Source organism: Labrus mixtus, chromosome 15 (genome assembly GCF_963584025.1).
Source record: "Labrus mixtus chromosome 15, fLabMix1.1, whole genome shotgun sequence".
NCBI lineage: Eukaryota > Metazoa > Chordata > Actinopteri > Labriformes > Labridae > Labrus > Labrus mixtus.
In genome coordinates this window covers 9,475,088-9,487,765 of record NC_083626.1, presented here as the reverse complement: position 1 = coordinate 9,487,765, position 12,678 = coordinate 9,475,088, and the positions used below count along the sequence as shown (strand labels likewise).

Genomic DNA, 12,678 nt, shown 5'->3' with positions numbered 1-12,678 from the left:
TGTTTTTCTCTTCTTTTTCAAAAGTGAATCAGACCAGTCAAGTCAAAGAACATTTAGACCCGGTCGCTCAGACGATGGGAGGAAATCGAATCATCTCAATGAGCGCTGGTATTTCAAGATATAACTGTATCAAAACAATACACCAACTTCTCCAAATCCTCTGATCACCGTGACATCCACATTCTGTGTGATGAAAATATCATGGTAAGGAGTGCTGGGCAACTAATCGAGTTTCAATTTCAAGTACAATATTGGCGTCCCACGATCGTGAAAACATGATAAAGGAGATTAAACGATCAATGTGCTGCATGCCTTGTTGCGCTTGGTTCCACAGGTTCTGTCAAGTGTGTTAAATGTTTCAAAGTGTCTAATGTTATATTTTGGTGACGAGAATCATCATCACTACCTGACAAAACTTAGTTCATATCATATCACTAATGAGCTGTTTGCGAGGAGAAGAAAAAATGTCTCTTTTGTTAGGCGAACAACTGAGAAAGTTTCTTTATATGCAGACGATGGTATCCTTTATTTTTCGGATGTTTTTTAGTTTCAGCAGTTAAAGACTTGTTAAAAATATGGCAATTGTCAAGAAAGTTTAGATGCTGGTCCTGAATGCTCTGGATTTGTTTGGACCAGAGAAGGTAGGCGGTTTTAAGGCATCCCCCACACGGCCGTTTTGGACGTCCCTCGGTTTGCCAGATATGAGAGCAGTTATCAGGTCAAACCAACAGGTGTTGCAGCGATGGAAGCGGGCAAGAGAAGTGGTTCAGATAGAAGTGATTGTACCCAACCTAAAAAGCCTCTGTATGTTTCTAATAAGCTCCACGAGCAGAAACGTGCTCAAACTAGGATCAATATTGGAGATGCTTTTGAAAAATGGAGAGAGGTTAGAACGCAGAAAGGTTTACAGACCCATGCAGAGCTGGATAAACACTGAAGCTTCAGTGTCCACCACATGGTGACCTGAGTGAGCATCGACTCTAGAGAAGAGGGGGCGGGGGAAGACAGCTCTCTACAGTGTTTAGAATTTAGACTGCAGTACCCATTTTAAACACTAGGTGTCAAAGTTACATATTGCTGCTTTAAAGATCTAAGTTGAACAGGTTTTTAGAACCAAAAAAAAAGTTAAATGACTGTTACAGTTATACAAAAAGACAGAATCAAGGAGATTGGAGAGTTGGTGTATTTCATGAAAAATTAGATCAATCCATCACATAACCAAACCACAAAACAACTTCAAACCAGGCCTGAACAATCCATCATTAGAATCTATGTCTATATGTTATTAAAATACTGTCAGCCGTGTTCAGTGTGTTACTGAAATGTTATCTTGTACTGGGAAATTTTTACACTATCACAACCCTTCTCCACACCAAAGAGCAAAAGCATGCTGTTGTACCTTGTAATGAGACGGATCCTTGTATGAACTTCCATGCAATATAAAATTCTTAACACAAGAAAAAAAACATGTGCAAATGAAAGACCTGATAACATTTTCCATACAGTGTTTTCTTTCTATATTGGAGTGATCTTTGAGCTGCCTCTGAAATTTACAAATCAGTGTTTGATGACTGAGAAAGCCGGATCATGCCTATAAACCCCTGCCTATAAATGCCTATCAGCCCTGCTCAGAACAGGCTGTTTCTGTGTCTCTTTGTGATGTCATTAAGGGAAAATCTATTTTATTCTTCTGCAAAACATCTGTCAGTATTCATTGAGGATTTCTCTTAAGAATGAGATGATATCATTAGAAAATATCTGTGAAGAGTAAAGAAATCCAAGCACAAAGAGGGGAAAGGTTTTTTTTAGTATTCAGTTATTTTTGATTTAATGAATACAGTGCGATTAGCCGAAAGAGGAGGAAGAGAAAGGCTGGTGAGGGAGCTCTGCATGCACAGATGAATGGACAGCGTGACTCACCAGAGAGGGGAAAAAGGCATGTGCCATGGTGAGTTTCTCTACCTTGTCTCGGAGGGAGAAAGTCCCATGAGCACCGGCTGCCAGGAAGCAGTTCTGCACCTTCAGCTGGCCGAGGTTTGCCACAATGACCCTCGGTGACTGTGAGCTCTCTGGGATAAGAATCACGGGAGCACCGGCCTCAATATCCAGCAGAACCCTGGACGCCCGCTGAGGATGATCCCTCACCTGCAGGGAGACACAGAAAAATCAGAGAGGAAGGATGGAGGACAGGATTTACATGGAAGGAGGAGAGGGACAAAAAGAACAGTAGATAGACCACCAGACCCTTTAAGTGCTGTGGAGTGAAGACTAGCAGTTTCTTCACCTCCTGCATCAAGTATATCCTGTGTGAAGGTCTCTCTGAGTCGTGACTGTCCACAATGAGAAAGCACCTTCTGCTGGTGTCGATTTATAATTGTATTAAATCGTTTCATCCCTCAGCCCCAGCGTTCTGTACTCACAGTCTGGCCCTCCATTGCCGCCCTCTGCCTGCCGAGGACATCCTGCAGCTGGGTGAAGTGTTGGATGAAGGCCACCACCTCGGCCTGAAAGCGCTGCGTGTGGACGTACTGCACTGAGGCCATCTTCAAAGAGACCCTGATGTCACATTCCCGCTCCAGGTAAGGATCTGGCTCGCCGTACCTAAGTGGATGACAATATTCAGTAAAGGTCATGAAAGATGATCGAATCCTCCTCATTCTTCAGTGTTTGACAAAGTTACTGTCTCTGTTGAAGCATCTCTGATATTTACTTTTGGATGTTGAAAATCAGAGCCTCCCCTCCTCTTGTGGTGAAGCGCTCTCTGTAGAGATCCCCATGTGGAGTAAGATCGCTCAGGGACAAACTTCCTAAACTTCCCTGTAAGGCCAAGTCTCCATCTGAAACACAATCACAGTGTGGTAACATTAAACATGTACTAACATGGGGGTTCCACTTGATCTCAGAAGTGGGAAATTCAGAGCTGCAGGTCGGATATGTCATCAGGAACGCCTCCTGAAGTCAGACTCAGAAACTTCAGTAGCCGAAGCTGTAAATCCAACATGGCTGCTACGTGCATCAACTGTAAAGTTTAAGCTGTACACTAAAGTGTTTATTGGCAACTCAGTCTTGTTTTATGTAATTAAATCAAACACGCTGATAGCATCATGCAAGTTCTATATGTGGATGTGTTGTCATGTTGCTTTCAAGTGCAAACTCTCACGCAGTGCGCTGTTATTGCCTGATATAAGCTAACAAAACAAAGGTTCTCCTGGAGGCGTCCATGTTGCTTTTCCGACTTGTTGCCAACTCGTTACTGGAAAGCATTCCAGTGCTAATTTCCAGCTCCGACATCCAACTTCCGAGGTCAACGATACACACCATTAATTTAGAAATAAAACTCATTCATGTTAAAGAAAGCAATGTGGTGTGCCCAGTGTGTTTAATCTGATGGATGTTAGGTGCTTCATACATACCTAACATTTCCAGATGAGCAGATAATTTGGAAACACTCGCTCTGGCCAGCTCGTTGAGTTTTTTGTTAAGTACGAGAGACAAAGCGTGAACCTGAAAACAAAATCATAAACTGGTTACGTCACTGAAAATTCACTTCACAGCTGTTTATTCAACTTTTAAAAAGAGTGACAGAGATATAAAAATAAAGAATTAGACATTTCAGAGGACAATGTGAACATTTTAGACAGTATCCACTACACTGGTTGTTGAGTGGCCTTTCAATAAAAACCTGCTAAAAAGAAATCAATCTTCTAAATTGCTACTTTAATGTGGCATAAAAAAAAAATCCTCAACCAATCACACAATACTTCTGTTTAAAAGACGTTTTTTTTTTTTTGGGCCTTTCTAACATAACCTCAAGGCCATTCAGCGCCTCTGTTTTTAGTATTTTTTATGTCACAGTCATATAATATGTCTTTCACCCATCAGCTGTTTTCAAAATTAATAATCTGTTGATAATACCGGCAATAACGTTTCTTTCTTTTGACACAAACACCTGAGATATGTAAGATACTTTTAAGGATAACCGCTGTTGATTCTAATCATCAGCCCAAAAAATATATGAAACACATTTTACATACACAGTAAAATTTCTGCACATACATTTTTTCATTATTATATTTAATAATTTTATTTAGGAGCAGCTTTAAGGACTTGGAGCTTTATGACAGACTAATGATGACCCGTCAGTTTGCATTGTTTTAACCCGGATCTGAAGAGGTCAACACTAAATACAGCACTTTCTGTAAAGTGTCTTGAGATAACATTTGTAATGCTTTGGCGGCGATACAAATAAAGACTGATTGATTGACTTTACGGTTCTATATCGGTGTCTGTCTCTGTATTAGTTAAAGGGTCAGCGACCAGAGCTTATGCAGGCTTTAGCTGAGCTTGTTTCTCTAACAATTTAAGATGCAGACGTCTGATGATTAAAATCTTTATTGGATTAAATGATGTGACTTTGGTGAAGGGACTTGAAACGCTAAGTAAAACAAAGGGCTCAAATATTTGATGAGAGGCGGATGCCAACAGAAAAAAACATGCCTCTTACATGCCAGTACGAATATGGTGTGGCACTAAACTGACAGAAAAGGAAGGAGGTCAGATCGTCGTCTTTCAAAGCTGAAGGTGATTTCACCAAGAATTCTTGGTTTGGTACAGTTCTAGAAATTCCTGTTAACTTGACTCATTTCATTTGGACAGCACATCCATTCAAACAAAGTGCAGATCCAGGACCTACCTTCAGGTCCACTTTAGTGTTGACGGCCTCTGTAGTCTCCTCCTCGTCCATGTCCGGCTCATACAGGGGATGTCCTGGCACAGGTTGGGGGGACATTGGGTTCACCCTCACTGCGTGATTATTGGCCGTTGAGCCGATACCAAAAAAGTCCAAAATAACCACCCAGGTTTGTAGTGTAATCAGAACGTCCAGGCAGTTAAAGTCGACGTCTATGCTTCGTCCTATGCTGCCGTAGCGCGTTTTGAACTCTGGATGGTTCTGGTCCACGAGCTGCACGTTAATGTGAACTAATGAGTCGTCAAAGTCTGGGGGCGGATGAGGGGAGGGTGTGTGGTGGGTAGGAGAAGGAGGTGGAGTACTGGGACAGTCGGGGTCTCTTTTGGATTTGCGGCTGCTAGCTGAAGGAGTGCTGGGATGCCTCTGGTAGAGCTGGAAGACATTCTGGGCCTCCTCCATGTGGGCGGGCAGTGAGCGGGGCATGTCCGGGCACAAGGCATTAGACGCTGATGGACAACTTTGGGAAAGGTATTCCTTTGGACTGAAGGTGGAGGGCTTGAGAGCTCCACGAGACACCATCAAATGTTTGTACTTAGACTTCGGGTTCTGCTCCAAGAGGTCCTCCATTAGCAGCGAGCGCAGAGCCAGCTGAACCGTCAGCAGGTGAGGGTGGTCTTTGGTGAAGTCTCCCTCCAGGTCTTGGAAGCGCAGACTGACTAAACCCTGAGAGCCCTGAGTCAGGTCAGCACTGAGCTGGACCTGCAGCTCTGCCACGTGTAAGGTGACTTTCAGCTGAGTGAACGAAGCGGAATCGAGAGCGGGTTTGTGGGACTGAAGCTGCAAAGGAGAGGGGAGAGACATGTGGGAGAAGCTAACATGAGGAGGGTCTCTCGCAAACAGACCGCCCTGGGGGTCCGGAAAGCGATGATGTCGGGTGGAAGACGGAGTTGGAGGTGGAGGTGTGGGCGGTTGGCTTGGTGTGACGCGAATCTCCTCGATCAGAGACAAGTTGTCCAGCGTCTGGAGGACTTGTTCGTACACAGGCTTGCAGAGGAACACCTACAGAGTGACAAATATGAAAACAATTAGCCATAGGTTTGTTTTGCCACACTAACTTCAGCTACTGTTTGAATCATTCTAATCGCTCTGCCCTCTTTCAGTTAGGTTATACTTCTGCAAAAACTTTCAGGCAGCTTAAAGGCTTTATATGCGATTTTGTGATCCAGCAGATGTCGCCTTTGAGCACCAGCATGAAACCAAAACAACTGGTGCATTGTTGTGTTAGCATGCTAATTCTAGCTATCTTTATTATGCTCGTATCTTCACACTGCATGTAAATTTACCTGAAATGAGCATGATCTAGAAACACAGTTAAGCAGTGAGTACAGTATGTTATTCTTCTTTTCTCTAGTCCCTCAATTAAATAACTTTTATACGTGAGGGGAGGAGTCGGCCGGCCGTCCCGACGATGTAAACAAACTGAAGATAGGACACGGAAAACTCTGAAAGCATCACAGACAGTGTGACTCAGGTGTTACACCCATTGTAGACAGTCATGACTCACAGAGTTATTTTCAGAGGATATACTTGATTTCTACACTTTTTCTAGTGTGAAAAATCACATATAAAGCCTTTAAAGAGTCTTTCTTAATAAACTTCATGATAAATCTGCAGGACATGCCTTTTAATTAAGACAATGACTTATAAAGTGTATACCTGAACAGGGTTGACAAATTTGCCCTCAACTCTCAGTACCCCTGTGCTCTTGAAGGGCTCCTCTGTGGTGAGGAAGGTGAACTGGGTGTCTTCTTCAACAGGAACTTTCTCAATGGTGAACTGTATAGTCGTGTCTTTCAATATGTGGAAGGCTGGAAAAAGAAAATATGTGCAAAGAACATGTGTCACAAGCCTGTAACAAAGCATTTAGGGAACAATTATCTTCAAAATTAGAAAAGTTCTCACCTTTGCCTCGGCTGAGGGATTCAAAGAAGTCATGACGTGTGAACTGAGGTTCATCCTGACTGATGCTCCCAGTTCGGGAGGGTGATGTGTTGGTGACGATGTCCCCTCTTGGTGTCCTCTTCAAAACCAAATGACTCATGTTGAGTGAATACAGTCGAATGTCTTTCACCAACACTTGCAGCTTCTCCCCTTCCGATTCTTGCCCTGTAACAAAGTTCTGGATGGCTATGCTTCCCAGATGACCGACCAACAGCTCCGGGTGTCCAGGTTTACGGGGAATGGACACAACAGGGGATTCAATGCTGACGTTGAGGGTCAACTTCACAAAGAATGTATCCAGGGTGGGCTCAGGTTCCTCCATGGAAAGATCCTCCTCGTCCTCAAACGGATAATTCCAGCTCTGACTTTGAGTTCGGGATCTCCGCGAGGGAGTCTCAAAGAGCGACACCATACCGCTGTACTCTGCCGTCTTGGATGCTAGAACTGTTGACACTTTGGTGGCGGCACTTTTCAACATGGAGCGGAAATTGTCCTCTACCTCGTTGGCTGACAGACTGAGCTCCTTCAGAAATTTGGCCGAGTGGTTATAGTGCAAGGACGCCATTTCAAGTTTCAAGGAACACTCCCCATGGGATTTCTCCAGAAGGCGGAAGTTCAAAGCCTCTGAGGGGGAACCGGCTGTGTCAGTGAGGAAAGTTAATCCACCAAGAGTCGAGGTGCTGTCCTCAACGCTGCCGATGCTCACAACAAACTGGCTCCGGCCTCCTTCCTGAGTCAAGTCCACCAACTGCATGGACCCGAGTGAACCGTTGATATCCAGCCGACTGCCCATGGACACGTTGACTTTGGTCCCGGTAATGCTAGCAGTGGCAATCTTCAACCCTTTCTTCTCAGCGCCCAGAATGGTGCCAGTTGACACGGTCCGAAGGAGAAGCAGGTTGAGGCGGTGGATCTCCACAGTCAGCTCTTTGTTTTGGTCATATGTGGCCTGATACGTCTCGTCCCCTTCCACCTGGTGAGTTTGTGTTGATTGTTGTTGCGATGATGTCATGGGGCTTTCTTCTTTGGGAAAAGACTTCTGGAGGAACTTCAGGAGCTCCACCATGGTCTCAGGATTAAGAATGATGTCCAAGTTGTTGACTTGCATTGTTGTCACCTGGAGGGAACTGTCAAGGTTCATGGAGGGGCAGTCTGAGCTCACAAACTGGTACTCAAGCTTTATCAGGGCCTCCTGGTCTTTGAGAAAGGAACTGAAGGGGGATAGCCTATCAACGCCACAGGACAATTCAGGAAAGTGGCCCTGATGCTGGGGAGACCTTCCATCGGACGACGCGGGGGATGAAGGCTGGCTCTCCCGGAGGCTGCCTGTGGGTATGTCAAAACTGAGGTGCTTATGAGAAGCGACAAGAAGGTCGAAGTCTGAGCCATAAGTCTGCAAGGTGTCGACCAGCAGAAGACCATGGACAGTCAGAGAGACTTCGGCGTCATAAGGCCGTTTGACAAAATTAGCATTTGTGCCAAATACCTTAAGAACAGATATGTAGCGGCCATCACTCTCCACGCCAAGCTGCATGTAGTTAATGTTGAATTCAGCCAACAGCAGACGGGACTCCACCAGGACTTCCCGCGTGTGCTGCTCTAAAGTCATCACGCTCTGGGTCAGGTTCTTTGCTGAACCCTGCAGCTTCCAGGAGCTGTCGTCTCTCTGAAAGATCTTGTCGTGGCGCAGGGTGAGAGGGTCAGGAGACCTCGCACTTTGCCCACTTTCTTGACCTTTGTCCTCTTCACTTGCAGACGGACTGCTCAGCCTCGCCAAACAGCTCCTGAGGGCGGTCATCTTCTCAAGGTTGATGTGGACCTTGAGATCCGGCAGGGTTCCCGAGAGCACGGCTCCGGGTAGCTGGGGGTCTGATGTGTAGCGCAGTCTCTGCTCAAGCTGCAGCAGCACATTAAACTTCTCCACCACATGAGTAGGACCTACCTCACTTTCTTGCAAATGTTTCCAGTTGTCCTTACAGCGCCCAACCATTATCTGCAAGTCTTTAAAGGACAAGGAGTACTTCTCATAAAGCTTTCGGCTGTACGCTTGGATACTCTCAGGGGATCTGAGGTTGGGGAGTTCAGTGCTTTTGAGCTGTTCTTTCTGAGGCATGTCTAGTTCAGGGGGTGGGGACTCTGGCGGGGTGCCAAGAGGTGTCTGGAACTCATCGTCGCTCATGTCTTCTCTTTCAGGTTGGGAAGCTTTTGAGCTGATTTTAGTGTCATCTTCAAAGAAAGAGTGTTACAAACAGCTATCGGTTAGAAACGTCTTTCAGATATTTGGGTGTTGTATTTTGGGGGGGGAACTGCTTGATTACTTTACCTTGGGAGTTTGTCAGGAGAATTCTGCCCAAATCTACAACAACAAGCATCGGGTCTTCTGACTGGAAGTCATCAGGGAAAATCACCTGGGGCGCACATATGTCCAATTTCATGGTCCAACGCTTACTGTTTTCCTGCAAAGGAATTACACCAATGGTATGAAGACAGCATGAACTGAAATGTATTAAATCATCATACAATCCAAGGAATTTTCCTTACAATAAACTCTCCCACGAGTAGCTGATCGATGGTTTGTCGGATCTCTGCCTTGGTCTGCATCTTCAGTTTGTTGTATTGCCTCCTGGCAGCTTCTGCCACTCTCAGCTCCAGCTCCGACTGATAGCCAAAACCTGGTTGTAAATACATTCATTTATGCATACAATATTGCTGCAGCTATTCCCAATCCATCCCCAGTCCCAGTCCAAAGTAAATTAGAAACTATGCCAGTGTCATTTGGTTGAAATTACTTGACATGGCCCTCAAGCAGTGTAACAATATCAGCCAATAATGAAGCAGTCAAAGGCTAAATACACTTTAGTCAAAGGCTAAATACACTTCATCATGGTCCTCTAACTCGTATATGTGTCCCTAGTCTGTCTACAAACCCCCCAATGATGAGAAAAGTCCATCCTCTTTTGCCTGCTCCACTTTTCAGAAAATGTGTGCTCAAACAGGCCGTTTGGAGATTTTCCCTTTATGACATCACAAAGGGCAGTAACCCCTCCCCCAGGTGGGTGACCCTCCCACAGCTAGTTGTTTGTTCTGCCCTCTGAGTCTGCCTTCTCACCGTAAACAATAGGGCATGGAGGGAGAAAGCCAGAAACAGCCAAGCCCTTTCAGAGAGGGGGCGTGGTCAGACACAGCTCATTTACATTTAAAGCTACAGACACAGAATTGAAGAGATTTTCTTTTGCACGTACCTGAGGTATGCACTCTTCCTTTATAGAAGAACTCCGTCACTTTTTTGATTGCTTGTGGGTTATAGATGATGTTCAGCGGACTAGTGTTCACTTCCAGTCTTCTCTCGAACTTGCACCTCACAGGATTACGCTCATAAATCATCTCAAACACGGGCAGCGAAGAGCACTCTACAACACACACAAAAACAAAAGAGGTTATTTGAAAAGAAACAAGACTTTTCACTGGTAGCTGGTGGGAGTATGGTGGGTTGTTTTCATACGATTGCCCACATCTGATTACTCCTACACCTGATCGGCTCAGAGTAGTTTGTTGGGTGTTTTGTAAACAAGAAGTCTTACAGCATCTCCTGGACGATTGCAAGCTTAGATCACTAAAGTCGACAATTTGAGAATTCTAGATGGGCCTAACATTGATCATTACAACTGCCTCTAATAGGGATTTCAAAGTTGCTGAAAAACTTAATATTTTCCGGAGGAGCTGTACGTGTGAACGCAAACAGCCAAATCTTTTACTTAGACTTCACCTGGAGTTTCTCCTGCCAGCCTTCTAGTATTTTTTCTGCAGGAAGTCAGAGTGAGCTGATGTGAGAACACAGCAGGATATTATCCGGAGAATTCACTTAGAGCCATTAGGAGGGGGGAGTGGTGTTTATATACTGTGACTGCTACACGTTGCATGGACTGTCTGCATGTGACCGCTGCGATCTCCATGCACGTCCACTACTTCTGCGTCGTTATTTTTTACGTCATGTCTTACCTCAGGAGATCCCCCACCCCCCCTCCCGTCTGACAGGTATAGTCTCCCACTGTGAGGAGTATATGTGAAAAACATAAAGTAGGAAACAAAACTCTTACCAGAGGTATTGCTGGACTGGCACGACTGCTGGTTTGTGGTTAAAACAAGTTTGTCCTACAAGAAGCAACATTATTAAAAAAACATTAGAAGTGTAAAATCAAATATGTGTAAAAAGATTTAAATGTGTACTTAAGTAGTTGTATTTAAGGAACTCCCTGCCCACTTCTTTCCTTTGCATACCGTTTTGGGAGACACCAGGACGGGGAAGATGGTGCCCTGGGTAGTCAAGTCTCTCAGGAACAAACCGCCCAGCTTAACAGACAGCAGGGACGACTCGGAGCGTGGGAGAGACTCCAATGTCACCTTCACCCCTGTGGAGACGAGGGCACGGTAAATTCAGTCAAGCTGGAAGATTGATAACCGATTCTCACCAACCTAAAAAAGCCTCTGCATGTTTCTAATAAGCTCCACGAGCAGAAACGTGCTCAAACTAGGATCAATATTGGAGATGCTTTTGAAAAATGGAGAGAGGTTAGAACGCAGAAAGGTTTACAGACCCATGCAGAGCTGGATAAACACTGAAAACCTGCGTGAGCATTGACTCTAGAGAGGAGGGGGGCAGGGGGAGACAGCTCTCTACAATGTCAAGAATTTAGACTGCAGTACCCATTTTAAACACTAGGGGTCAGAGTTACATATTACTCCTTTAAACACTACTTTTTGATGAAAAATGAACACTGCCTCTGCATACCTGAGAATTCGAGCTGGATGACGCCGCTCTCGTGCAGTGTGCCCTCCCTCCTGTCCTGGTGAAAGAGAGTAACTCCGCCTTTCTCCAGTAAGAACTCCAGCCGGGCAAACAAGTGATCCCGTCTGGTGAACGTGTTCAGAGTGTGAGAGTCCTCCAGAGGATCAAACAAGTCCTCTGTCTCTGCTGGAGATGGATGAAAACAACAGGGTCAGCAGTCAGAGGGTTTGACTTTTTCTACTAATTCAATAAATACATATATGAACAGAATAATTTATGTGGAAAAATCTCATCGTAGCATCTTCTGCAAGAGTGTGACAACAAGTGTACGTTTCTCACCGAGTATATCCCAGGAGGACGGACTTGGCAGGAGATCTTCAGGCCTGTCTGGGTACTGAGACTCTCCATACCAGCCTCCCCAGCCCGGGAACCAGGACTGCAGGTACGTGATCATCCCCGAGCTGCCACTCTTGGGGATGGATGCAGGAGGTGGACAGGGCTGGACGTCGCTGCTGGGCTCTCGCACGTTCTGGAAGAGGGGACGGAGGAAGAACGCAGGGTAAATCTTTAACAAAGCCACATTAAGTAGATGCATGATAATTGATTTTGAAGTGTAGCTAACAGGATTTAAATCAAGAATAGGAGCACATCTGTTTTCCCTGAAGGCAACAAAAACAGATTTTAACCACCAAACGAATCCTCAAAGCTCACCTCTGCGATCTCTTCCTCCTTTCGAAACCAGTCGTGGACGATCTCTCGGAGACTCTGCAGCTCCTCCAACGTCTGCTCCTCCTCAACACGCTCCAGCTCGGTCTGTTTGACAAACAACAAAAAGCAGACATCAGGTCAGTAATGTGCGTTGAAAGGACGGCGTCTCAAAACCATAGACTGTAAATATTGGTCAAAACAGAGGAGTGCATAGAACCGAGTCTCCAACTTGTTCCCCCATTCACTTGCTGAGACATTATGGAAATAAGAAGTCAACAAACCATGACAAGGTAATTACTGTTAGAAGGATAATTAGAGTAAACATCTCCCTTCAAACCTTTTCAACAGCAGATTGGGAGAGGGGAGCATGAACATCTTCTTCCATTCCTCTCAAGCTCTATTTCTAAATTTTTTACTTTTTTAGAACAATTGAGTGCAAGAAAATTAGAGCCCAACCGATTCATCGACCAGCTGATAATATCAGACGATATTA

The 12,678-nt window shown here is 45.0% G+C and overlaps 1 protein-coding gene across 2 annotated transcripts in view; it reads right to left on the bottom strand.

Annotated features, from left to right (window-relative positions):
- The window catches only part of vps13d (vacuolar protein sorting 13 homolog D), a 62,648-nt gene that overhangs the window by 40,289 nt on the left and 9,681 nt on the right, over positions 1–12,678 (bottom strand). The window contains exons 11-25 of one of the 2 annotated variants that reach the window (XM_061058631.1): positions 12,189–12,290; positions 11,817–12,006; positions 11,481–11,663; positions 10,970–11,100; positions 10,789–10,843; positions 9,934–10,101; positions 9,233–9,363; positions 9,015–9,147; positions 6,653–8,917; positions 6,407–6,558; positions 4,694–5,749; positions 3,414–3,504; positions 2,711–2,837; positions 2,421–2,601; positions 1,921–2,145 (exon numbers count right to left, since the gene is read on the bottom strand). In XM_061058631.1, the coding sequence (XP_060914614.1) occupies positions 1,921–2,145; positions 2,421–2,601; positions 2,711–2,837; positions 3,414–3,504; positions 4,694–5,749; positions 6,407–6,558; positions 6,653–8,917; positions 9,015–9,147; positions 9,233–9,363; positions 9,934–10,101; positions 10,789–10,843; positions 10,970–11,100; positions 11,481–11,663; positions 11,817–12,006; positions 12,189–12,290 (5,190 nt within the window). The remainder of the gene's footprint in view (positions 1–1,920; positions 2,146–2,420; positions 2,602–2,710; positions 2,838–3,413; positions 3,505–4,693; positions 5,750–6,406; positions 6,559–6,652; positions 8,918–9,014; positions 9,148–9,232; positions 9,364–9,933; positions 10,102–10,788; positions 10,844–10,969; positions 11,101–11,480; positions 11,664–11,816; positions 12,007–12,188; positions 12,291–12,678) is intronic. The other variant, XM_061058632.1, reaches the window with a different exon arrangement.